This window comes from Theropithecus gelada, chromosome 6 (assembly GCF_003255815.1).
Source record: "Theropithecus gelada isolate Dixy chromosome 6, Tgel_1.0, whole genome shotgun sequence".
NCBI classification, from domain to species: domain Eukaryota; kingdom Metazoa; phylum Chordata; class Mammalia; order Primates; family Cercopithecidae; genus Theropithecus; species Theropithecus gelada.
Genome location: NC_037673.1, coordinates 33,903,904 through 33,928,883, shown reverse-complemented (window position 1 = coordinate 33,928,883; position 24,980 = coordinate 33,903,904). Strand labels below are relative to the sequence as shown.

Here is a 24,980-nt window from a genome sequence, read left to right as displayed (position 1 = left end):
AAGAAAACGCTTTTGCCTTGTTCTTATGTGTTTACGTTATTTTATTTCCCTAGAGCACGGCAGGACTTGGGGCTCAAATGGTACAACGGCTGGGGATCGCCATGGTGGCAATAAAAGCGTCCAGAGAGGACGGTAACAGGCAGGAACTCCAAAGGTCAGTCCCTGCAATTTAGGACTCAGCAATTTAGGTTGCAGAAAAAGAAAAGTAACCTAGCGAATTTGCCACTGGCAGTACCGGGAGACCGGGCGGGAAGCGCGCCAGTGCGCAGACTCCGCGGGCTCGCACAGGCGCACAAAAGAGGGGCAGGGGTGGCGCATTTGGGGCGCGGCGCCGGGGCTGGGGGCGGGGCGCCCGGCCTGGGGAGGGCTTTCTGTAGGCTGCTGGGCGGGGGCAAGGGGCTGCTCGGTCTCATTCAGGGCGTACTGAGGAGCGCCATGGCACTGCAGGGCATCTTGGTCGTGGAACTGGCCGGCCTGGCCCCGGGCCCGTTCTGTGCTATGGTCCTGGCGGACTTCGGGGCGCGGGTGGTGCGCGTGGAGCGGCCGGGCTCCCATTACGACGTGAGCCGCTTGGGCCGGGGCAAGCGCTCGCTGGCGCTGGACCTGAAGCAGCCGCGGGGAGCCGCTGTGCTGCGGCGTCTGTGCGCGCGGTCGGACGTGCTGCTGGAGCCCTTCCGCAGCGGTGAGCCCGGGCCCCGCGGGCTGCTCTGTGGAAGTTCCCGCGGAGGGGAGGGGGCCTGGCCATTCGATCCAGGCTGCGCCCGCCACACCTTTGCCCTGTTGCCGCAAGAACCCTTGTCGGCCCCAGCCTTCTAGATGTTTTTGCCTCCTAGGGTATTGTTAGTGATCATTCATCCCAAACTTGATTGTCCAAAACTTGAGTTCTGAGATACTGCTGTTGCCGGGTTTCTCCTTTGGCCTCTCTGACTCCTTCCCAAGTTCCTCTTTTTTTTTTTTTTTTTCCTAAGAAACGCTCTGTATTTGCCTTTCTTAATTAATTGAGGGTCTTGAACCCTGGAAGAATCTAATGAAAGCCATAGGATTCCCCTCCTGGAAAACTGCATATAGGCGGTTATTCGGCTACAGTTTTGGAGTGCTGTACCCTCAAGCCTTCCACGGACCCAGGCTTACGCTCCCTGCCTGAAACGCTGGCGTTCTAAGTCGCAGCATCTGCTCCCTGGAGCCCCGTTACCCATTCCCATCATTTTCACCTTTTTGTAGACTTCCCCTTTCAGAACCGCAGACACTGGCATACACAGGTCCTGGGCATCGCCGTCAAGGCTGTCCGCCAGGCAGCTTCTACAAATCCCAAACTGAGCCTTTCCTTCTTCCTTCTAAAACAGCATCTCCACCTTCTGTATTATTTATTTCAGTGAATGCCTGAATCCGAAACTTGTACTTCATCATGGACTCCAGTTTTCCTTTCACCACATCCGATTTCAATGACTATCGATACAGTCATTTTGCTCTTTAGCCCACTCGGACTATTTCTCTCCATCCCTGCTGCAACTGCCTTGACATACGGGACACCAGGCTTGTTTAAATGCGTTAACTCATTTAACCCTCATAGCCATATTTGAGGCTTGTAACAATAATGATTTAATAATTAAGATTATGTAATAATTTAAGAATGCTCCATTCAAGATGAAGGAGGCCTGTCCAAGGTCTTGTTATTAGGAGGAAGGTTGGCTGGGACTATGGATATAGCCTCTGGGTGAGGGATTGTGACTGGTGTTTATCTAGGTAGATGACCAGAGATTTTCTGTGATTTATTTTAGCCTTAGGAAGGTAAAGACAGTGAGTTTATTATGTAATTTTGATTACTTTTAATTCCAGGAAACTTCAGGTGCAGGTTACCTGGGGTTTGTGCTATAAATATTATACTTGATAGCTTAAAAACTCTCAGGTCTTATTGTCACTAACCTCTCTTTCTACAGATGGGTGCTAAACTTTTTCGTGAAGGTACTAATGCTAGGAACTTTAGCGCCTGTGGAAACAGATCAGGTGTGAATTCTGCAGGAGGAGCTCATGAGCTGATAGGGAAGATAAGTGTATGGATGTACAAGCAAGTGCAGCTGAGGTGGGATGTGGTAAACACTGATGTGGTACAGAAAGAGAGAAAAGGGATTTACTAAAGGCATGAGACCCTGCTCTGGGGATTGAATAAATAGGCTTGGATAAACCTAGAGGGAAACAGGGATGTACCGGGAGAAATTACATCCTGGAAAGAAGCCACACATTCCAGAAATGGTGGCTTCAGTCTTTGGGGCCTTAACTGCTGTAAACATGCCATTAGCCCACAGCAAATGTTATTAATATTACTTGCAATAGTGCTATTTCGTTTGTCTCAGAGAAGGGATTATCTCCATCCTCAATTCATACTCTCTTAAGAAGATTGCTACTTTTCTCTTAAGGTGTGATGGAGAAACTCCAACTCGGCCCAGAGATTCTGCAGCGGGATAATCCAAGGCTTATTTATGCCAGGCTGACTGGATTTGGCCAGTCAGGAAGCTTCTCCCGGTTAGCTGGCCATGATATCAACTATTTGGCTTTGTCAGGTATGTTGAAAAAAAATTTAGTCTATACTTTTATTCCATCAAGATCTACAGGTATGTTGATTAACAATAATTTTTTTTTTAATTAATTTATTATTATTATACTTTAAGTTGTAGGGTACATGTGCATAACGTGCAGGTTTGTTACATATGTATACTTGTGCCATGTTGGTGTGCTGCACCCATCAACGCGTCATTTACATCAAGTATAACTCCCAATGCAATCCCTCCCCCCTCCCCCCTCCCCATGATAGGCCCCGGTGTGTGATGTTCCCCTTCCTGAGTCCAAGTAATCTCATTGTTCAGTTCCCACCTATGAGTGAGAACATGCGGTGTTTGGTTTTCTGTTCTTGTGATAGTTTGCTAAGAATGATGGTTTCCAGCTAGGTGAAGATTTAAATATGTATCAGAATCAGGAGAGCATGGGTGTTTAAAATGGATTGGTTTGGGTCTTGAAACGATCATTCTCAACCTTCCCTCACTCCACCCCTTAACACATTTGAAGGAGAATACATGCCCGCTACCATCATTTATTTACTACATTTGTTGAGTCAGTTCTCAGACAAGCCCCGGCTAGGAATTAAGAGGCTTACTGGGTACTAGGGATGGTTGCTCTGTAGTTTGAAAGTGTTGACATAGTGCGATTCTGACAGCTACTTGGCCCCACCCCAAAATCTCTACCCACCATTTTGAGAATCATTGCCTGAGTCATTGTTTCAGACTTCTATGAGTGCTAGAAGCAGCCCATGGTTTTCAGGTCCTGGTATCACTTTATTAGTGTTTTTGCCTATGACAACATGTGAGATAGGCCTGATTCCAGAATTCTAAGAACTGTGTGTTGTTGACTACAGGACGTTTCAGACTTTCTGTGAGTACACATTTAAAAGTTGAGGAAAGAAATGGGTAATAGAATTGGCTTTTCACATCTATTTAAAAATTAAATTCCTTTTCTTGTGTACAAGTATTTTCTTGCATTTCTTTCTAATAAGAATGAAAGTGCATTTACTGGTTTAAAACCACAAAATAAATAAGCATTTTCTTTTCCAAAAGTGAGTGAGTGAAAACTTAGCAATATTTGAAAATTTTGGTTGGAAGAGGTTTTAGAAAGGAAAACAACAAAGCAAGGATCCCGTCTTGAGAGAAAGCCTGTTTATAAGTTTACTGACTAAGCTCTTGGAAAAGTGATGTATACTAGCTTTCACTTAGATTATCTACTGGAGAGATTGCTTATTCCTCTAAGATGCTCACATATTTATTTTAAGAAGAGATTAAATTTAAAAGAGACATTCAATTTGTTTTTAATGATGTAGGTGTTCTCTCAAAAATTGGCAGAAATGGTGAGAATCCGTATGCCCCGCTGAATCTCCTGGCTGATTTTGCTGGTGGTGGTCTTATGTGCGTGTTGGGCATCATGATGGCTCTCTTTGAACGCACACGCTCTGGCAAGGGTCAGGTCATTGATGCAAATATGGTAAGTATTAATTGGGGTAGATGCCTGCCACTTGTCCCTAAGTTTAAGATATGGCTGCTTAAAATCTTTTTTTTTTAAAGAAGACAAGAGATAAATGACATTTGAAGTTTCAATCCAAGTTACCAAGATATCCTTTTCTTTTTAAAATAGCCTCATGTCCTTTATGTATCTGTTAGAATGTCATATTTTGATCATCTATTCTTGGAGTCAGTTCTGTAAACTTTCTGCGACTCATCTGATTCCTATGTTGTTTTAGGTTAGTGCAAAAGTACTTGCAGGTTTTGCCAAGTATTTGCCAACCTAAATATTTCAGCAATTTTCCCCAAGTATCTCTTGTGCTTAGTATATCATTTTTAAGCAGTCATCATTCAAACAAAGTTCAAGAAGTCTCCCTCAGCAGGTAGAGAAAATTCTTAGGGATGCTGAGGTGAAATGGACCTCCCCGTCTAAACGTTCCTGCTGCGTTTTGCAGGGGATGCTCTGATATCATAGCGCTTCTGTTTGTTCACTGTCATCCACTGAGTGCTTGCCTCATGTTCTGCTGAGCACATTCCCCGTGTGATTTCTTCTTATTCTCAAAACTGCATTTGTAATACATTGTTGTTTTAAAGAGGAGGGAACGGAAGCATAGCCATTTGCTCAAGATCTCACAGCTAGTGGGTAAGAGAGCCCACTCCAGCACCGCCACTGCGTGTTTGCATTTTCACAGACATTTGGAGGTAGGACGGAGAATAGATTTGAGGAGACAAGACTGGAGGTAGAGAGACCAGTTACTGGGTTATTGCTGAAGAGATCAGGGCAAGTACTAAAGCAGTTAATAGTAGAGTTGGTTTGCATTGAAGGGACATATGAGATGTAAAATTGCTGGGAATTGGTAGTGGACTGACAGGGAGCGAAGAGGGAGAAGTTAAGGCTGGCTCCCAGGTTTCTGGCTTGGATGACCTGCTAGTGTCCTGAAGGAGGACTGCTGGACACAGTGGTCAGAGCATAGAGTGGCAGCTGACTACCTCCATCCGAGCTCTGCCATTTACTAGCTCTGTGATCTTGGGCAAGTTATTTAACCTCTCTGCGCTGTAGTTTCCTTTGTAAAATGGAGATAATAATGACATCCTCCTCATAGCATTGTTAGATGCTATGAGAATTCAATGAGTTCATCCATTGTTCAGTGTGGGAACAGTGCTTGGCGTACAGTGGGCCCTCTGTTAAAGTTTGTCATTGTGATTATTTTTACTAGAAGAAAAGGAACTCAGTTTTGGTCATTTCAATTTTGAAGTGCCTTTGAGATATCCAGGTGGGATACTTGAGGTTAGGGACTGGAAACAGGTTTCAGAGTCATTTGGGAGCCATATGAGACTATGTGATCCACTAGGAAAGGGGACAGAACCCTGGCATTTAAGGAATGCATAGGCAGAGAAGAGAAGCAAGGGCTGAGGACAGCTAAGGAGAGAAGCAGAATGGAGTGTTGTCATGGAAACCAAAGAAAGGAATGGTTAGAGGGTCAAATGTTGGTGGATACCTCAAGAGTTTAGAGATTGAGAGTGTCAACTGGATCGGGTCCTTGATGATCTTCACAAAATCCATTTTCTACCAGAAACCCCTCATGTCCAAAGCTTCAGCCTGCGCTTCCTTCTCTTCATGGTGAATCATGACCCACCCTGTGCTGAATGTGTACCTCTGGGACACTGTCATCAGGGCACATCTCACACTTTCCGATGTGCCCTCTCTGAAGTATGTACCAGCGGCAGGGGAGTGTGGTTTATCTTTTGTGGGCCAGCTCTTGGCGTAGTCATGGCCTAGTCGCTGCATGAGATAGCAGCACCGGCTTTATACCAGTACCCACCAATCTCAAGACTGGTACCTTCCACAGGGCTTCTGTGAGCCACACAACTTCCTGAGGGAGACGTGCTACTGTCATTGGCATTGAAAACTTGAAGGCTTGGAGAGGTTAACTGCCTTCCTCTAAAGCAGATGACGGGAAAGGGTCCAAAGCGCTGCCCGAGGCAGTTGGACCCTAAAGCCACTGCTTTCAACAACTTCCCTTGCTGCCCCATGGGCATGGTCCCTGGGGTCCAAAAGGAATGAACTAAGAGCAAAAATGGAACCTTGGGAGTATTAAGGAGAACTTCAGGCTAGATACTTCTCTAGTAATAATTTGAATAATTTACTGAAGAGATGCAATTGAGAATCATCAAATATAAATGAAAGGTGATTGCTGCTTTCAGCAGAATGTAGCTAATCAGAATTATATAATGATTAGAAGATGGTAAGGTTGGCTGGGCATGGTGGCTCACACCTGTAATCCCAGCACTTTGGGAGGCCGAGGTGGGCGGATCACCTGAGGTCAGGAGTTTGAGACCAGCCTGGCCAACATGGTGAAACCCCATCTCTATTAAAATACAAAAAATCAGCTGGGCTTGGTGGTACGCATCTGTAGTCCCACTACCTGGAAGGCTGAGGCATGAGAATTGCTTGAACCCAGGAGGCAGAGGTTGCAGTGAGCCGAGATCACATCACTGCACTCCAGCCTGGGTAACAGAGCAAGACCCTGTCTCAAAATAAATAAATAATATAAAGAAGTTAGTAAGGTTTTAGGGTATGTGAAAATGTTGTCATCTTTCTTCTGGGCTCATATTTCCATTAGGGGATAGCAAGTGTTTGCTAATTACTTAAGGCTAAAAGAATCAGTAAATCATAGTCATTACTTCATCACTAGGAACCGTTGTGGCACAGGCAATTGTAGAAGCTGATTGGGGGAGGCAGATACCTTCTAATAGGCCGAAAGTTTTCACATTGTTTAGCAGCACAATTCCAGACCTGGGCCTGCCTGTGAAGAGCTGGAGTCTGCCTGATTGTACTGCTGCTTCCTTGGAAACTGTGGTTAAGATAACTCTGGAATATGGAGTGTGTTTTGCTGTATTTACAGTCAATCTGGGCCCACATGATGAGCACACTGTTGTTAAATTAACTGTAGCATAAAGCTGCCCCCTTACATATTTTAAGTTCCACCTAAAGGTTTCTCTTACATAGTGAGCTGTGACCTAACTGGATGTGTAAACAGACTGTAACCTACTTTTGTAATAAGCAGCAAGTCTCAGCCAATCACAGCTGCCGTACTTCAACCCATCACAGGCGGCCAGCTGTTCAAACCGTGTTCAAACAAGGCAAAGGCCCAGTTGTAACCAGTCTGGCTGGCTGTTTCTGTACCTCACTTCTGTTTTCTCTACATTGCTTTCCATTTTCTGTCCATAAGTCCCCTCTGGCCACAGGACTACACTAGTCACTCTGAACCTAGTCTGGTTCCACAGACTGCCCAATTCGTGAGTCATTCTTCGCTCAAAGTCTTAAATTAATTTGTCTAAAGTTTTTCTTTTAACAGTATCAAAGGTTGGTGGCAAATTGAGGCTGCAGTTTCCCTGTGTCAGGGGGCTCTCGACTGTGGCCTGCATGGTGTATGAGTAATGGGGCAAGAGAAGCCGTGTGCCAGGGTAGCCACTGCCAGGCCTTAGGATGAGACGAGGAGGGTTCCTGCTGTATTGCTTGGCCTGTACCCGACGCTGATGCTAAGTATTGGACCAGAGCTTGTTTTTGTCCTGAGTGGGCCCAACTGGACCTGTAACTGTTAACACGTCTATTTTTCAGCAATCTCGTTAGGACATTCAACATATAAAAGAGATTAAAGGGGTATTTTATTAGCATGAAACATTTTATGTTTACGTACTCAATATTTATATATTATTTTGTCAGACCAGTGAAGCTGTTCTGAACACGAACACTGGAAGTTAGAGTTTATGGGTGATTGTCTCATCACTTTCAGTATTCAGTTTATTACTATATTTCGTTTTGACCGGGAGTCTGAGGCAGGAGAATCGCTTGAACCCTGGAGGCGGAGGTTGCAGTGAGCTGAGATTGTGCCACTGCACTCCAACCTGGGCAAAAGAGCGACACTCCGTTTAAAAAAAGAAAAAAAAAAAAACGTACATTTTAAAAAACTTGCTTAAAATTTCAGATTGCGTTTCATTTATGATGAAGCAAAACAAAAACGTTTTCTTTCCAGGTCAACTCGCTACAGTGTCTAAAAACTTCTCACATTCTTTGGCCTGAACATGAAAGTCAAATAAACAGTATTCAGAACTCTTTGCTGAAACTCTCTCTTGCACTGTATGACAAGCTAGCTCACTTCCAGTTCATCTGTTATTGCCCTATTGATTTGGCATTAGGCTCTGAGAGAAACAAAGCTTGAGCGGAAAGCAGGCACTTGCTTGTTGAAGGTGCTAACTTGTTGGTTTTGTATGAGTAAGCACAAATTAAGAGGGGAGGAGAACCATGCAGAACAAAAGTTTTCCTTAATAGTGTTTCAAATACAAGGTAACATTTATGCAAAATTGGAAGGAAAAGCTGTATTTTAAAGTCTAGCAACAAATGTTAATGAGTTGAGGCTCTGATGAGTCAGAATTTGGTATAGGATACATTTGAATATGTGCTTAAATAACAAACGTAAAATATATTTAAAATAGTGCACATATATATGCATATGTGTATATATATGTGTGTGTATGTGTATAAATGTGGAACTCTAATATCTCTGTAATCCAGCCTCAAAGAAAGGCACTGCCGTAGGCCACTTACATGAACTCAGCTATTTGGTGATAATAAGTGTCATAGCCATAAATTCAGTTGTGTATGAAGTTTCAAGTTAAAAGGGAAAATTGGATATATCCAAAGATACATTTTGTGGTTGTTTCACAGCCAGTAACTGAGAAATTGATAGCAGCTGGAATGAGCTCTCCTCTGTTGGTAACTTTGGAGACAAGGATGTTTTGAGGGCCTTCTCCCTTGGATGCTGGAGACATTAGGCTTATAAAAGACATAAAGATCAGAACATGGTCCTCTTCAAATAGACCAGTGCCTCCAGCCTTTGAGTTTGAGCCCTGTGGTAATTGTACTTTACCGTGTAATTGCTTCAGGACTCAGTGGGAAGGTGGCATTCCCAAACCGGTTTACCTGGACTCAGAAAATGCACATACCTGCCATCCGTATTGTTAGTTTATTTTATAACTTTCTAGTGATTATGAAATATAACATATATTAAATACTCAAATACAGTTTTCTTGGGATTGGAATCGAGCTAGAACAAGCCAAATTTTACTGTTATGAGATTTACCTTTAAAATGTGCTATGGTTCTTACATCTGTGTGTGTTTATAGGTATGGAGATCAGGAGATGCATTTTAAAAAGCTCTTTTAATTTTTAACTTTTTATCTTGGCAGTTTTTAACATTGTAAAAAGTAGAGAGAATAGTACAGTGATCTTCCATGTACCCTCACCTAGCTAAAAATTACCAGCATTTTGCCAATCTTATTAGAAATGGAGAACAAAAGTCATTCCTTCTAAGTCTTACAGTATTTTCAGAACTGAATAGTGCAGCCAATTGCTATTCTAATACAAACTGCTCTAACTCACTTTCTGGAAATACTAGAGAAGTTGTATAATTAAGTAGAATCTTCGTATGCTCTAAGATAAGAATTTTTATGCAAATATTTTTTTTTAACTTGAATAGGAGAAATTGTTCATGCTTTGACACTTGAGTTATCTGGATTTGTTTTGTATTCTGTTTTCTCAAAGGTGGAAGGAACAGCATATTTAAGTTCTTTTCTGTGGAAAACTCAGAAATCAAGTCTGTGGGAAGCACCTCGAGGACAGAACATATTGGATGGTGGAGCACCTTTCTATACGACTTACAGGACAGCAGATGGGGAATTCATGGCTGTTGGAGCAGTAGAACCCCAGTTCTACGAGCTGCTGATCAAAGGTAAGTAAACTTCATGTGTCTCCCTCAGCTCCCCTTTTGCTGTAGATGTTCTTTGGTTCTATTTTAAAGACTTTTGGAATCTATGATGTCTTTTATTATATAGCCACTTTCAAATTAATCTAATTATAGCCGTCAGTATAATGTGGGGCATTTTCCATGGCTTTTAAATTGACCAGCAGTCTTACTAGTCTATAAAATGGCTGAGGGTTTTAAAAATAATAACCCCTTTTGTAGGATGTTCGGTGCTTTCATTTCACTCCTTGTGTTGGATAATCTTGCCCCTGTGTGCCCAGATCTTACTCTTCCCTAGAAATGATCTGCCCACATTGGTCGCTTTCCATTCAATATTCTACCAGCTGTTATTCCTTGGTAGATGTCCCTTATGGCACTTCAATGTCAGAAGTCACCAGAGCATGGAAAGATTTTGGCAAAAGAGATTCTGTTAGAATATGTTACTATTATCACTATGCCTTTGCAGATTACCTGTCTTGCAGATTCTTGCCTTCTTGGCAAGTTGCCATAAATTAGCAAGAAAATTTGGGATCTCTTCTTCTCTAATTAAGTAATTGGATGGGAGTCATTTTGTTCCTGAGAAATGTTTGAACTTAAAATTCGCTCTATAAATAATGTAGAATCTAAGAAGTTTCAGAATATACTCTGAAGTGGTGTGAAAGCTGATCACAGTGCATTTACCTTTCTACTACAAGTTTCAGGTTTCATTGTTATGTTTGGTAGCTTTTCAGATGCGTATACTAAAAGTTATTTGTATATAGTGGGAATGATTTTTTTTAATTTTTCAAATTTTGATGTGTTCTCATCTGATGGAATAATTGTGTTTGCAAGCAACTGAAAGCATTTTATGATTAAACATACTAACTTCACCTATTCAAATATAGTTGGAAAAACTATAGAAGAACAGAATGGTTTATCTAGATCAAAAAGGGTACCTCTCTGTCCAGAAATTTAAAAGCTTGCCTTTCGTCACTGCTCCAAATAAATTGGAAGCTCTGGCTGCTCATGATGCTCTGGCGGAGCTCTGTGGAGCCATGAACACTACCAACTGCAGTCTGACGAAGACAGCAAATGATATTCATTTTCTGAGTTCTGGTCCTTGGCCAGGTCTGGGAGAACTGACCTTGCTGAAAATGCAACAGGAAGCAGTATCGTGCCAGGCGAGGCAAACCCTACTCAGTGTGAAGCGATGACCATCGTTGCAGCCCAAGTCATGGGGTACGGTGTGGCTGTAACTGTTGGAGGTAGCAGTGGCCATATTGAGTTGGATGTTTTCAAGCCAATGATGATTAAAAACTTAGTGTTACACTCAGGCTGCTGGGGGATGCTTCAGTTTCCTTCACAGAAAACTGCATAGAGGGAATCCAGACCAATACAGAAAGTATCAAGAAGCTAATGAAGAAGTCGCTAATGTTGGTGACAGCTCTCAACCCTCATATAGAGTATGACAAAGCAGCAGAGATTGCTAAGACAACACCCCAAAATGGATCGACCATAAAGGAGACTGCCGTTGAACTTGGCTGTCTCACAGCAGAGAAGTTGGATGAATGGGTAAAACCTAAGGACATGCTGAGTCCAAAGTGACTTAAATAAGTTTTAATGAAAATAAACGTGTAAAATTTTAAAACAGTACTGCACATTTTAAATAATTCAATGTGACAACCTCCCAGGACTCCTCAGGACCTCAGTCCTGGACTTGTTATTGTTGCTGTTTGTTTAATGATTTTCTTAAATTAAATCTGTATTCTTTGGCGTGTGCAGCCACCGAAGTCAACTGTGTTAGCTTCAGCTAATGATTGGACAGAAATGTCCTTAAATGCCTTTTTTTTGTTTGCTTGTTTGTTTTAATCTGGGGGACAGGATCTCGCTTTGTTGCCCAGGCTGGAATGCAGTGGTGTGATCATAGCCAACTGCAGCCTTGAACTCCGGGGTGCAAGCGATCCTCCTGCTTCAGTCTCCCAAGTAGCTGGGACTACAGGCACACATGACCACACCTGGCTAATTTTTTATTTTTTGTAGAAACAGAATCTTGCTATTTTGCTCAGGCTGATCTTGAACTCCTGATCTCAAGCGATCCTCCTGCCTCAGCCTCCCAAAGTACTGGGATTTCAGGCACGAGCCACTGTGGCCCTTAAATGCCTTGAACCAATAAATCTCCCATCTTTTTCTGAAGCGCTACGTGCCTTAACTTCTTGCTTGTGAAGAGCCTCAAGGTCAGCCAGAGGTGAGAGAGGAGGGCCTTTTCAGATCTCTCCCGGGCATTCACAGTGTCTTGCACGTGGGCGTGTGTGTGGCCTTCTCAGGAGGTGTAAAAAAATTCTCAGGAATATGTTGGAGCTTTTCAAAGCCCCCTATGGATATACCATTCCCCAGTTTTTTTCTTTTAAGTTTTTTGGTCAGCATCTCATTAGCTGCAATAAGTAACACCACCTAAGACAGCTGTGATAAAATAATGCCTTTTTTTTTTTTTTTAAATCAGCATTTTAGGGCTAGAGCAAAGTGAGCTCTGAGTTAGATCACAGAAAGACAAGCCCTGAGAATGGAGCCTTTCAGGGACCTGCCCGACAGGCTAAATAATGACAGTTCTCTGGGGATGGTGTTTTTGGGGGAAGCTCCAAACTTGTTTTCCTCCTCTCGGGTCTCTTCTCCTGCTGGTTTTCAGAACTGACCAGAGTTGAGGGGAAGTTGCTTTTCAAGGCTACCACAGGGAGAGGGATGAAATTGGCACAAGTTCTAACACCACAAAGCTCACTGGTCTTACTGAGATTCAGCTGTTTTTCTTGAATAAATGCTCTTTGGATTGCTACAAGCTTTTAATTTCCAGAATTATGAAAAAGTTAATTCTGACAGTTGTTGTTAGTGTTCTCATTGCTTTAACACAGGTTTTTGAAGGCTCTCATTCTGCCACTCTGGAAGTTAACTCCCTTCCTTGATGTATCCTGTTATTTTAAAACATATACGGTAGTCCTCTCTTATCTTTAGGGGATGCATTGCAAGACCCCCAGTGGATGCCTGAAACTGCAGATAGTACTAAACCTGATTGCTGTCAATTGGAAGATGTTTCTATTTATGTCTTCCACCCACAAAATTAATGCATTTTCCATCTGTATTAAGCACTTACCATGTACTATAGCTATAACTTTTCAGTTTGAGTTGTGACAGCAAAACTAGCATGAATTTATTTTTCCTTCTCCCCTTCTTCATAATCTCATGAATATAAGATTCATTCTTAACCATCAATTTTAGCAACCTCAGCTTACAAGTTTTATTCTTCCCCTAAGCTGAGAGCTTTCACCTTTTCACCTAAGGGAAGCACTTTAGGCTTCTCTTTGGCATATCCACATTGCCAGCATCACCTTCACCTACAACCTTTGCGGCCCTTAGGAAGTGAAATAAGGGTTACTTGAACACAAGCACTGCAATATTGCAGCAGTCAACCTGATAACCTAGTTGGCTACTAAGTGACTAGTGGATTGGTAGCCCCACAGTGTGGATAGGATGGACGTGATTCATGTCCAGGGCAGGATAGAGCAGGATGCTGCGAGGTTTCATCATGCACCATGCTACTCAGAACAGCATGCAGTTTAAATTTATGAATTGTTTATTTCTGGAATTTTTCATTCAATATTTTCAGACCACAGTTGACTGTGGGTAACTGAAACCACAGAAAGCCAAACCTCAGATGAAGAAGGACTGCTGTATGTGTGGAGCAGACTCGTTTTTCACATCCACACTTCACCTCAATGAATAAGCCTTTCTGGAAACACTGAAAATGAAACAAGACAACATTTTTCTAGCAAGGTCATCGTGTCAACGCCTTAACTCCTGATCACCTTCTCCTGGGTGTTCTTCTGCTGAGTTTAAACTTTGTAACTCCCCTGATATTTTTACAGCCCCCTCTTTTTGCATCCATAGCCTTTTATGGTATCCTTAACCCTCATCTCCCTTCAAAGTTTACGTAGGATCCTTAGCTGACAGATGGCTTGTGCTCTAGGAGATAGCATGTTAAATCACCTTGCACTTTATCTACCTAGTCCATGCCAAAATGCCTCAGCATTATCTCTCTTTTATAAGATTTATTTACAAAAATACTACTTTTACTAATCACATATGCATTTCTTCTCTCTCAAGTCCTACTGGACAAACCCCCACATCTGTAATAATTTTTTGAGGGCCGGGTGCGATGGCTATGCCTGTAATTCCAGCACTTTTGGAGGCTGAGGCAGGTGGATCACTTGAGGTCAGGAGTTCAAGATCAGCCTGGGCAACATGGTGAAACCCCGTCTTTACTAGAAATACAAAAATTAGCCAGGTATGGTGGCACATGTCTGTAATCCCAGCTGCTCGGGAGGCTGAGGCACGAGAATCACTTGAACCTGGGAGGCGGAGGTTGCAGTGCACTGAGGTCGCATCACTGCCCTCCAGCCTGGGTGACAGAGCGAGACTATGTGTCAGAACAACAACAATAATAATAATAATTTTTGAGGTAGTACTAATTACATACCTAATTTACTTCCCTTTGTGTTTTAGATCTTTGAGATCATACTTTAATTTATATCTTCAGTTTCTGAACATAAGTATGCAAAGTCTTTTTAAAGTACATACTCTGCTGCATCCCTGCTATTTTCTAGGACAAAAAAATCTGAAAACACTGAGAATTTTATGACATTTTGAGATAGCAAGGTTCTTATAGTACAATCAGGTAAGCAATAGATAATTTTCAAAAGCTGTTTTATCAGGAGATAGTTTTCAAAAGCTGGGTGATCTCTGTCACCCAGGCTGGAGTGCAGTGGCATGATCTTGGCTCACTGCAACCTTTGCCTCCTGGGTTCAAGTGATTCTCCCGCCTCAGCCTCCTGAGTAGCTGGAATTACAGGTGCCCATCACCATGCCCGGCTAATTTTTGTATTTTTAGTAGAGATGGAGTTTCACCATGTTGACCAGGCTGGTCTTGAACTCCTGACCTCAAGTGATCTGCTCCCCCTTAGCTTCCCATAGGGCTGGGATTAGAGGTGTGAGCCACCACTCCTGGCCTTCAAATTATTATTTCTAAAAAATACAAAATAACAATTGTTGGCAAGGGTATGAGGAAACGAAACACTTGTGTACTACCAATGAGAATGTAAAGTGGTGTAGCCACTGTCAAAAACAGCATGGCATTTCCTCAGAAAATTATACATAGAATTGTATGATCTAGCAATTCCACTTCTAAGTATATAACCAAAAGAATTGGAGGCAGTGACTCAAACAGATATTTGTATATCTGTGTTCATAGTGACATTATTCACAATAGCCAAGAGGTAGAAGCAACTCAAGTGTCCATCAACAGATGAATGGGTGAATAAAATGTGGTACAGACATAAAATGGAATGTGTTTCAGCCTGAAAAAAAACAAGAAAATTTCAACACGTTACAACAGAGATGAATCTTGAAGGCATTATGCTGAGTGAAATAAGTCAGTCACCAAAGGGCAAATACTGTATGATTCCACTATGTGAACTATCTAAAGTGGTCAAATTCATAGAGACAGAAAGTAGAATGAATGGTGGTTGCCAGGGGCTGTGGGGAGGTAGGAGCGGGAGTTAATGTTTAATAGGTTCAAAGTTTCTGTTTGAAAAGATGAAAAAGTTCAGGAGTTGTGTGGTACAGATGGACAGTGGTGATAGCTGTAAAGCAGTATGAGTGTACTTAATGCCCTAGTACTGTGCACCAAAAAATGGCTGAAATGGTAAACTCTATGTATATTTTACCACAATTTTCAAAAATGAAATAAAAATTTAAAATTATATGTTTGCTAGGAAAAAAATAAGCAATACAGATTTTAAAAAGTAAGAAGGGAAAATTTTCCTTTGTTCTTCCACTTTGGGAAAATTTGGGATGTGGCCTTCAAGAATTTTTATTGTACATATACAAATGCACAATTATTCTATTCTATTTTATTTTTTGAGACAGGCTCTTACACCGTTGCCTAGGCTTGAGTGCAGTGGCACAAACATGGCTCACTGCAGTCTTGACCTCCTTGGCTTAAGCAATCCTCCTGCTTTAGCCTTCCGTGTAGCTACGACCACAGGCCTGTGCCACCATGCCTGGCTAACTTTTTGATTTTTTTGTAGAGATACGGTCTTTACTGTGTTGCCCAGGTTAGTCTTGAACTCCTGGGCTCAAGTGATCTTGCTGCCTCAGCCTTCCAAAGTGCTGGGATTACAGGCATGAGCCACAACACCCAGCAATTATTTTCTGTTTTACAATTTATAATTCTTATATATATAATTATATAAATTTATAATTTATAGCTTTTTATACAACAATATAGCAAAGACATTCTTTCATGTCAGTACAAAAGATCTTTACCCTCACCCATTTTATATAGCAGCCATATCATATTTTTTATCTGCCTGTACTAAAATTTATATAACCAATTCCCTATGCAAGTTCATTTACATTTTTTCCAATTTTGCGTTATAAAAATAATGTTTATGGCTGGATGCAGTGGCTCACGCCTGTAATCCCAACACTCTGGGAGGCCGAGGCTGGCGGATCACGAGGTCAGGAGTTTGAGACCAGCCCGGCCAACATAGTGAAACCCCATCTCTACTAAAAAATACAAAAAAATTAGCCAGGCATGGTGACAGGCACCTGTAATCCCAGCTACTTGGGAGGCTGAGGCAGGAGAATCGCTTGAACCCGCGAGGCAGAGATTGCAGTGAGCCGAGATCGTGCCATTGCACTCCAGCCCGGGCAATAGTGGGAGACTCCGTCTTAAATAAATAAATAATAGGGAGGCTGAGGTGGGAGAATGACGTGAACGCGGGAGGCAGAGCTTCGAGTAAGCCGAGATCGCGCCACTGCACTCCAGCCTGGGTGACAGAGTGAGACTCCGTCTCAAAAATTATAATAATAATAAAATAATGTTTACAATTGCCATCCTGGACATATATCATTGAATACTTACAACATGAAGTTTGACTGCTTACTATATACTTAATATTATAAAGCAGTAAAGTTTATGGCATGTACTTAAAAGAATAAGCATTTTTTGTAGTCGTGTGTCGGCGGCGGGGGGTAGATTTTTTGAAATCAAAACATACTTTCCCAAGTTTTAAATGGTATCTGAATCCCCAGGCTAGTTCCTGAAAATCTATTTGACTTAAAATACCAGAAATTTCATAGTGATTTTACCATAACAACTAGCCACAATCTATAACTGTATTTATACAATTATGGATTCTGAGACTTGGGACTGGATTCCAAGTTCCATATTGGAGTGTCAGGAGCACAGCAAACAGCTCACCTTAAACCACTGGTGTTCAATCCTGTGGCCTTGGTCAGGGTCATGGGCAGGATGGGAGATGGTGGGCTGCGAAGCCATGGTAGACAATGGGAGAATTGGGGTGTTAGAGGTAGGGTAGTATCTGGGGACTTTTGATTTCTAGTATTTTTCTAGCATACAAACTATGACCTGTGTAGTCTCAACTATAAAGTTAAAGAGAGAACATATTGGCTGCAGCTTTACTCAGTGTTATGATTCTGATCACAGTCTCATAAAAAGCAACTGTTTTAAAAGCATGTGAAGATCACTACTTTTTGCTCGTTGCTCATTTTATGTGCCTTTCACTCATAGAGTTCAGGGCAGTCAAGAAAGAACATCAAGTGAAAGATATCCTGTAGATTATAGTGATAACCTGAAACTATGGCCTCCTATCCATCCTGGTATTTGAATGGGACTGGTGGTTACAGAAGAAAATGTACTTATATATTCCACAGGAGACTGCTTACAAAAATCTGGAACTGTGTTAGTTCTTCTTATTTCCTCATAGTCCTCAAAACCTTAAGAAGAGGCTTCAGTATTTATGTCTTCTTACCTCTATAGGGACTTTACCATCTTCAGAGCAACTTAAAATTAGCCTTGATTGTCAACATGCTAGAGAAGGAAGGTATTCTATAAGTGAGGATTATTCAATTAACTTGGCTAAACTTATACACAGTGTTATGCATAAAGAAAGGGCCTTTCGTTATCATTTGACACTTAGCCATGCACTTTTAAAAACCTGCTTATAGAAGAAAAGGGACATTTGCACCAACTATTGTAAAGTGGCCCTGCTCTTTGGGTATAATTTAATCAGCACTGGAGTTTGGGCATGTCTGCAGGGGTAGGCCCACATAGTCAGTAAAGGAAACACAGATGGGGTCAAGAGCTAGAGAGGCCACTTTTCCTGTTAAATCCCCAGGTAGCTGCTGTCATGATCTCTGCACTGTGGTCTTGATGGGCCCTTCAAGTTCCTTTCATGCTGGAGAGGAGTCTGCATGCCCCACTGTTGACTGGCTGGCTAATAAGTTTCTGTTTTGTTTGTTATAGGAACAATTTGCATGAGTCTTTGGTTACCTTACAAGTCCTTTATCCTAGTACAAAGCCCTTTGGGGCTCTTTTATTTTAAAAATGTATGTATATATGTATATATGTATGAATGGATGGATGGATGGATGGATGGATTGGTGGATGGATGATGGATGATGGGGGTCTCGCTGTGTTTCCCAGGCCAGGCCTTGAGCTCCTGGGCTCAAGCAATCCTCCAGCCTCAGCCTCTTGAGTAGCTTTCACTATACTCATGCCATCACTCCTGGCCATTCTAGCTCTTTTATTTTAACAAAATAAAGATAAATGAATGTATTTATAAAATTGCAATCCTGAATTAAATAATTTGTCTTCAGGCTTCTTCCTTGGAAACTGAGATGGTCATGTATAAAATTGTTCATATTTTTTATAAGGTTTGAATACATTATAGAGAATAGGGAGTTATTTTAACTCAGTATGACTGGCTAATAACATCCTGGGGAAATTTTTTTTCAAAATCTACTCAGAGGTAGGAAATCAATTTCTGGAAACCAGACCATTGAGAACAGACCACTTTTGATGAAATATGAATAATAAAATCTTGGTGGTGACAAGTCTGACTACCTCTGCCCTCTCCAGCCTTTGACTCCAACCTTAAACTGACTTTACATTTTTTTCTCTTGACTCATTTGAGAAGCCCTTATAAAACATTTTATTTTGCATAGTACAGTGGGCTCAGCTTTCATTTTTATTGATTATAATAGCTCTGTTCAAAGCATGATAATTTAAGAAATTGTATTTTTCCTCAGGACTTGGACTAAAGTCTGATGAACTTCCCAATCAGATGAGCATGGATGATTGGCCAGAAATGAAGAAGAAGTTTGCAGCTGTATTTGCAAAGAAGACAAAGGCAGAGTGGTGTCAGATCTTTGATGGCACAGATGCCTGTGTGACTCCGGTTCTGACTTTAGAGGAGGTTGTTCATCATGATCACAGCAAGGAACGGGGCTCGTTTATCACCAATGAGGAGCAGAGCATGAGCCCCCGCCCTGCACCTCTGCTGTCAAACACCCCAGCCATCCCTTCTTTCAAAAGGGATCCTTTTGTAGGAGAACACACTGAGGAGATACTTGACGAATTTGGATTCAGCCGCGAAGAGATTGATCAGCTTAAGTCAGATAAAATCATTGAAAGTAATAAGGTAAAAGCTAGCCTCTAACTTCCAGGCCCACAGCTCAAGTGAATTTGAATACTGCATTTAAAGTGTAGAGTAACACATAACATTGTATGCATGGAAACATGGAGGAACAGTATTGCAGTGTCCTACCACTCTAATCAAGAAAAGAATTACAGACTCTGATTCTACAGTGATGATTGAATTCTAAAAATGGTTATCATTAGGGCTTTTGATTTATAAATACTTTGGGTACTTATACTAAACTGTGGTAGTTATTCTGCCTTCCAATTTGCTTGATATAATCTGTTGATATTAAGATTCTTGACTTATATTTTGAATGAGTTAATATATCATAATTTATGAAATAAAGCTTTCTTTTTCCCTAAAGTGTACTTGTCCTTTTAAGTTTGTACAACGCTAAGAAAACCCTTTAAATACCATTTAAATAGGATTTTGTAACGCTTCTAAGAAAACCCTTTAAATACCATTTAAATAGCATTTTGTGAATCTTTGAAATATTTTTGGCTCTATTGTTTACCAAAATGAATGTCCTTAAATAGAGAAGTCTGGCCATTTTAATTTGACAGGAAATCATTCAGTCAGTGTCTTTGAATGGGAATGTTGGCAGATGATCTCCGGGTTTCTGGCAGATAACTCCCACCCCTCTGTCTAACCCTCTCTGCTGAGAGCCGGCCTTCTCTGTGCAGCTGCCTGTTAGCCTCACTGACATGCCTCTTTTTCTCAGATTGTGCCATCATCTGCGTCCTGCCAGGCAAGTCTTTCTCTCTCACCAGTCTCCTGCTTCCATTCCCACCATGCCTATCTCTGCCCTCATAGGTCCTCAGCTTATCCTTACTTCATTGAGGCCACTGCCCAATTGCCCCCCTGCAGAGAGTCCTTTCCTAGCCTCTGTCTAAAATAGCAGCCACCTAATCACTTGCTATCCCCTCTCCCTATGCTGTTTTTCTTTGTACCATATATCACTACTGACATATATGCTTATTAACCCCAGTCTCCCCTCCCACCCCCGCCAGCCCACCAACACACACTAGAATGGGAGCTTTATGAGGGATTTTGTATGTTTCGTTCATTGTAAAATCCCTAGTTCCTAGAATAGTGCCAAGTGCATAGCAGAAACTTAGTAAATATGTATTAAATGAATACATCTCAAGAGTGAAGTGCTGTCAATTCTACTTTAACAGCACTTGAATCCATTCCCTCTGCCTATACCCCATTGCACTTTTCATTCAGGCCCCTCTTATCTCCTCCCAAGACTCCAGTTCAGTTGCCCTATCAGCCTTGACCTCTAGTATCATTGCCTTATTATTATTATCATGTTACTCCACTGGGTATGTTTTTGATACCACACTGAATTTTCAGTCCTGCAAAAATCTTGTGGTGGTCTTTTTTCCTACAGAGTAGAATATAAACTCATTTACGTAGCATATCAAACCTTTACTTACAATAAGACTTCTGTCTGGCCGGGCGCGGTGGCTCAAGCCTGTAATCCCAGCACTTTGGGAGGCCGAGACGGGCGGATCACGAGGTCAGGAGATCGAAACCATCCTGGCTGACACGGTGAAACCCCGTCTCTACTAAAAAATACAAAAAACTAGCCGGGTGCGGTGGCGGGCGCCTGTAGTCCCAGCTACTCGGGAGGCTGAGGCAGGAGAATGGCGTGAACCCGGGAGGCGGAGCTTGCAGTGAGCCGAGATCCGGCCATTGCACTCCAGCCTGGGCGGCAGAGTGAGACTCCGTCTCAAAAAAAAAAAAAAAAAAAGACTTCTGTCTAGCTGTCCAGGCCCATCCCTGTCCTCCTGTTCCGCAGGACTTACATTGGACTACCTGAAATTCCTAACTATGCTCTGGTCTCTCTTGTTTCCATTCCTTTCTATATACTGCACCATTATTTTCCAGGACTATCAAGACCCCTTTGCTCCCGTCTGTTGATCTAGCAAACTCAGACTGGGCTGGAACACAGCCTTCTTTGTGAAACTTCCTGTGCTACTCAGCCCTAGGGTAGTTTTGTACAGTGATTATGAGTTGCGGAGTCAGAAGGGCCTTGGGTTCAAATCTCCCTGTATCACTGTGATGTCTAAGACAATGCCTGTGAAGTGCCTAAACATCCTAGGTGCTCAGTGTTAGCTTGTATTGTTAAGGCCCTTTCTATGTTTCCATCTCACTTCATACACATCTGCAAGGATAGGAATTGCCTTTACTGTATTTTACAAAATTATTCACTAGGCCGTATGTTCCCAGAGTAATGGCTCTAGCAGGCAAAATAATGACTTGGAGATACTGTTAAAAGAGATTCCTGAGCCCCTTTCCAGAGATTCTACAGCAATGGGTCTAGGGTAAGCACCGTGAATGTGCATTTCCACCAAGCTTCCAGGTGATTATGATTCTGGTTCAACGACTGCACTTTGAGTAGCACTATCCTAATGGATATGAACCAAATCTTTTTACCTCGGTTACGTTTATAATAGGTGCTCAAAAAAATAGCTGTTCAATCGACCAGTGAGGGAAAGGATAAAAGCAAGTTGGCAAAAAATCTGTAAATAAACAGGCTAGCTTAGAGCATTGATTTCTGTAATGAGTTGACTTTACACAAAATGTTCAAATGAAAAATTGGTTTTTGTACGTTGTGAACTTTTAAAGGGTGAATATATAAAAGCAAGGTTAGTAGCTTTTGTTAGTGACCCATACTTTCCTTTTTCTGGAGAGTCTAAGACCCTGTGCAAAAAAATGTTACACCTCTATTTTTCAGTTAACTTTTGACAAGCTGTAGATTTAGAAATAAGTAAAGGGGACAGGTAAGGAGAAAATAGGAAGTTTTAAGGAGAGTGGAAGAGAAGTAGGCAATTGAAGGTGGCAAATTCTAGTGAAAGAAGAATGATACATTCTTGAAGACATTGATATACATTTATTTACATTCTTGATTCTACAGTGTAGGAAATGGTGAAATGCCACAAACTGTATGGTGATAAATAAAAGTCCCATGAAACAGGGTGATAGGCTGCATCCAGGCCTTTAGTCTTGGTGTTCATCATCTCCCTCTAAGCACATTCGAACTTTAGCAACAATTGCATCACACTATGTAATTTGCAAAATAGTTTCACCTATATTGAATCAGAATGCCTTCAACTGCAAAAAAAAATACCCAAAATAATGAGGAAATGTGTTGGCTCACTACCTAGAGTCCAGAGCGACGGTCAGTTTTAGTGTTGCCTGTGTCCAGTCACTCGGGCCTGTTTCCCTGCGGTTCTCTGGGCTGTCAGCTTTCCATTCTCCATGTGTTTGATTTCTCCTCAGGCTGGTAGCAAGTTCTGGATCTTATACCCACACACAGCAATATCCAGAAATAAAGATCTCGGGAGCCCCCAGCGAGTCGTCTTGTGTCTCCTTGGACTGAGTTAAGTTGCAAGCCTTTCTTATACCAATCTTTGAAAAAGAAGATAAGCTAACAATGAGCACCTAGTTTTATGTCTTTACATAAAACCAGCCTGCTCCCGGAGCTTCCCTAGATTCAACTTCCTAAAGGCATGTGATGAAGGGGAAGATTCCACCATCTAATCCAGGTGCCATCAGAGTAGAGGGAGTAGAGAATGGATGTTGCATAGGCCATCAATAAGGTCCATTATGCACAGTATGTCAACTGTCGTCAGCAATCAATTGTAGGGGGAAGGTGGGGCAGGTTTCTTCATTTTACAGATGAGAAAAACCAGAGACTCAGAAGGGTTTCTTAGTTCATGTTTCTCTTAGCGCCTCAGTAATTTTTTCACGGTGGCTTAGGCCAAATTAAATATCTAACCATTCAATTTATAAATAATTAGGTCCCAACAAATTAAATATTTATGTCCTACCAACTTATTAGCTGTTTAAAAACATAATACACATAAAATAAAATATATTTTTCATTTCTGTTTCATTGTTAATCACAACTACTTACTAAGGAGATGTATGCACCTATTGGACAGTGTGCAACTTCTCACCCCGAATGAGATTGGACACTGCTGCCCTCACTTTCTGCTCCATGTTAATGTCCATATAGTACTTGCTTTTCTATCAGACTGACTGGGAAACCCAGTCTCACAAAAATATGAAATTATCAGAAGGATTATAGTGCAATCTTATGTTGAAGGCATGAACTACCTCATTAATAGTTCGTGTGATGTCTGACAGATGTTGAGTTTCATTGTGTTTATGTGTTCAAATTTTTAAATATTCTGAGATACTCTTGTGAGGTCACTCTAATGCCCTGGGTGCCTTGGCACAGTTTTAGAAATACCAGTTGAAATTATTTGCTCAGGAATATGCAACTAGGAAGAGGCAGAATCAGAGTTTAAGCTTTCATATTCTGGCCTTCAATCTTGTTCGTCAACCATTTTTAGGAACTTTCCCATAAGGTTATGTTTTCCAGCCCAGGCATTGAGGATCACTTGAGGCCAAGAGTTCAAGACCAGCCTGGGGAATATAACTGGACCTCCATTTCTAAAAAATAAAAATAAAAAAATAATCCAGGTATGGAGCTGTGTGCCTGTAGTCCTAGCTACTTAAGGGTGGGGCAGGAGGATCACTTGAGCCCAGGAGTTTGAGGCCACAGTGAATTAGGATTGTGCCACTGCACTCTAGCCCAGGCAACAGAACAAGACCCTGTCTCTAAATAAATAAATAAATAAATAATAAAAAGATGGCTTTCCCTACAACTCAGACTTTTCATTTGAACTCAGGGTCCAGCAAGGAAAATATAACCCACTTGAAGTCTTTAAAACAGAGGAAATTTAATATAAAGAATTCCACTGGTGATTAAAGAGCAGAGAAGCCTAGGAGATAGCGAGGCAACCCTGATATGAACAAAACTAGGAAGCCAGGACCACTCCTATGAATGCAGGGGTGATGGGAAAGCTGGTGTTACCTGGACCCAGAAGCCAAAGTTGCTGCACCCACCTTGGAGAGACAGACACTGCCAGTAATACCTCAGGGAGAAGAAAGAAATCTAGGGAAATATCCTGGCTTCTTTCCTGCTCTCTCTCCCCTAGTCTTCCTACCAGTGCCTCCTATTAGCCAAATCTACCTAGAAGCCAGAAAACAAGGGAACCCTGGAAATGTAGCCCCATAAGATAAAGAGCACCAAAGGAAATAGATCTGAGCAGACAGGCAGCACAAAATGTAGTGTGTATGTTTTATTCACTCAGTAATTCCTTTAGAAAATATTTATTGAGGATCTACTAGGTGCCAGGTATCATGATACTTCCTGAGGATGACATAATGAACAAAACAGACCTGTTCTCTGCTCTTGAGGAAATCAAAGACAAACACAGGATATGGAATAAACTCAGAATTATCTTATTGTAGAATGTATTAAGTACAATGAGGAGAAATATCAGGTCGATCTGACAGCTAATGATTTGAAGAAGGGTGTGACCTACCACCATTTTAAATCTAGTTATTTCACTCCTGAGCTATGTGTGTAGAAAACTTGTAGTCAGGAAAAAATAGAATGTCTGTATTTATAAAAAGAAGTTTATAAAAAGGTATCAATTTATTTACATTTTGACATAACCTCTATGTAATAAGGCTTTATTACCTCACAGCCATGTGTGTGATCATGTGTAATAGCGTGT

General features: G+C 41.6%; 1 protein-coding gene across 2 annotated transcripts; it reads left to right on the top strand.

Moving 5' to 3' along the window:
- The first annotated feature begins 292 nt into the window (after window positions 1-292).
- AMACR (alpha-methylacyl-CoA racemase) lies at window positions 293-24,058 on the top strand. Of its 2 annotated transcripts, XM_025387809.1 has the most exons (6): window positions 293-682; window positions 2,415-2,558; window positions 3,866-4,026; window positions 9,649-9,835; window positions 18,989-19,380; window positions 22,669-24,058. In XM_025387809.1, exons 1-6 carry the CDS (start codon window positions 436-438, stop codon window positions 22,771-22,773), a joined length of 1,236 nt encoding a protein of 411 aa, XP_025243594.1. In that variant the 5' UTR covers window positions 293-435; the 3' UTR covers window positions 22,774-24,058. The 2 variants fall into 2 exon arrangements, with proteins under 2 accessions (XP_025243594.1, XP_025243595.1); XM_025387810.1 differs by lacking the exons at window positions 3,866-4,026; window positions 22,669-24,058 and having other exon boundaries at window positions 318-682; window positions 18,989-19,619.
- Window positions 24,059-24,980: the final 922 nt, after the last annotated feature.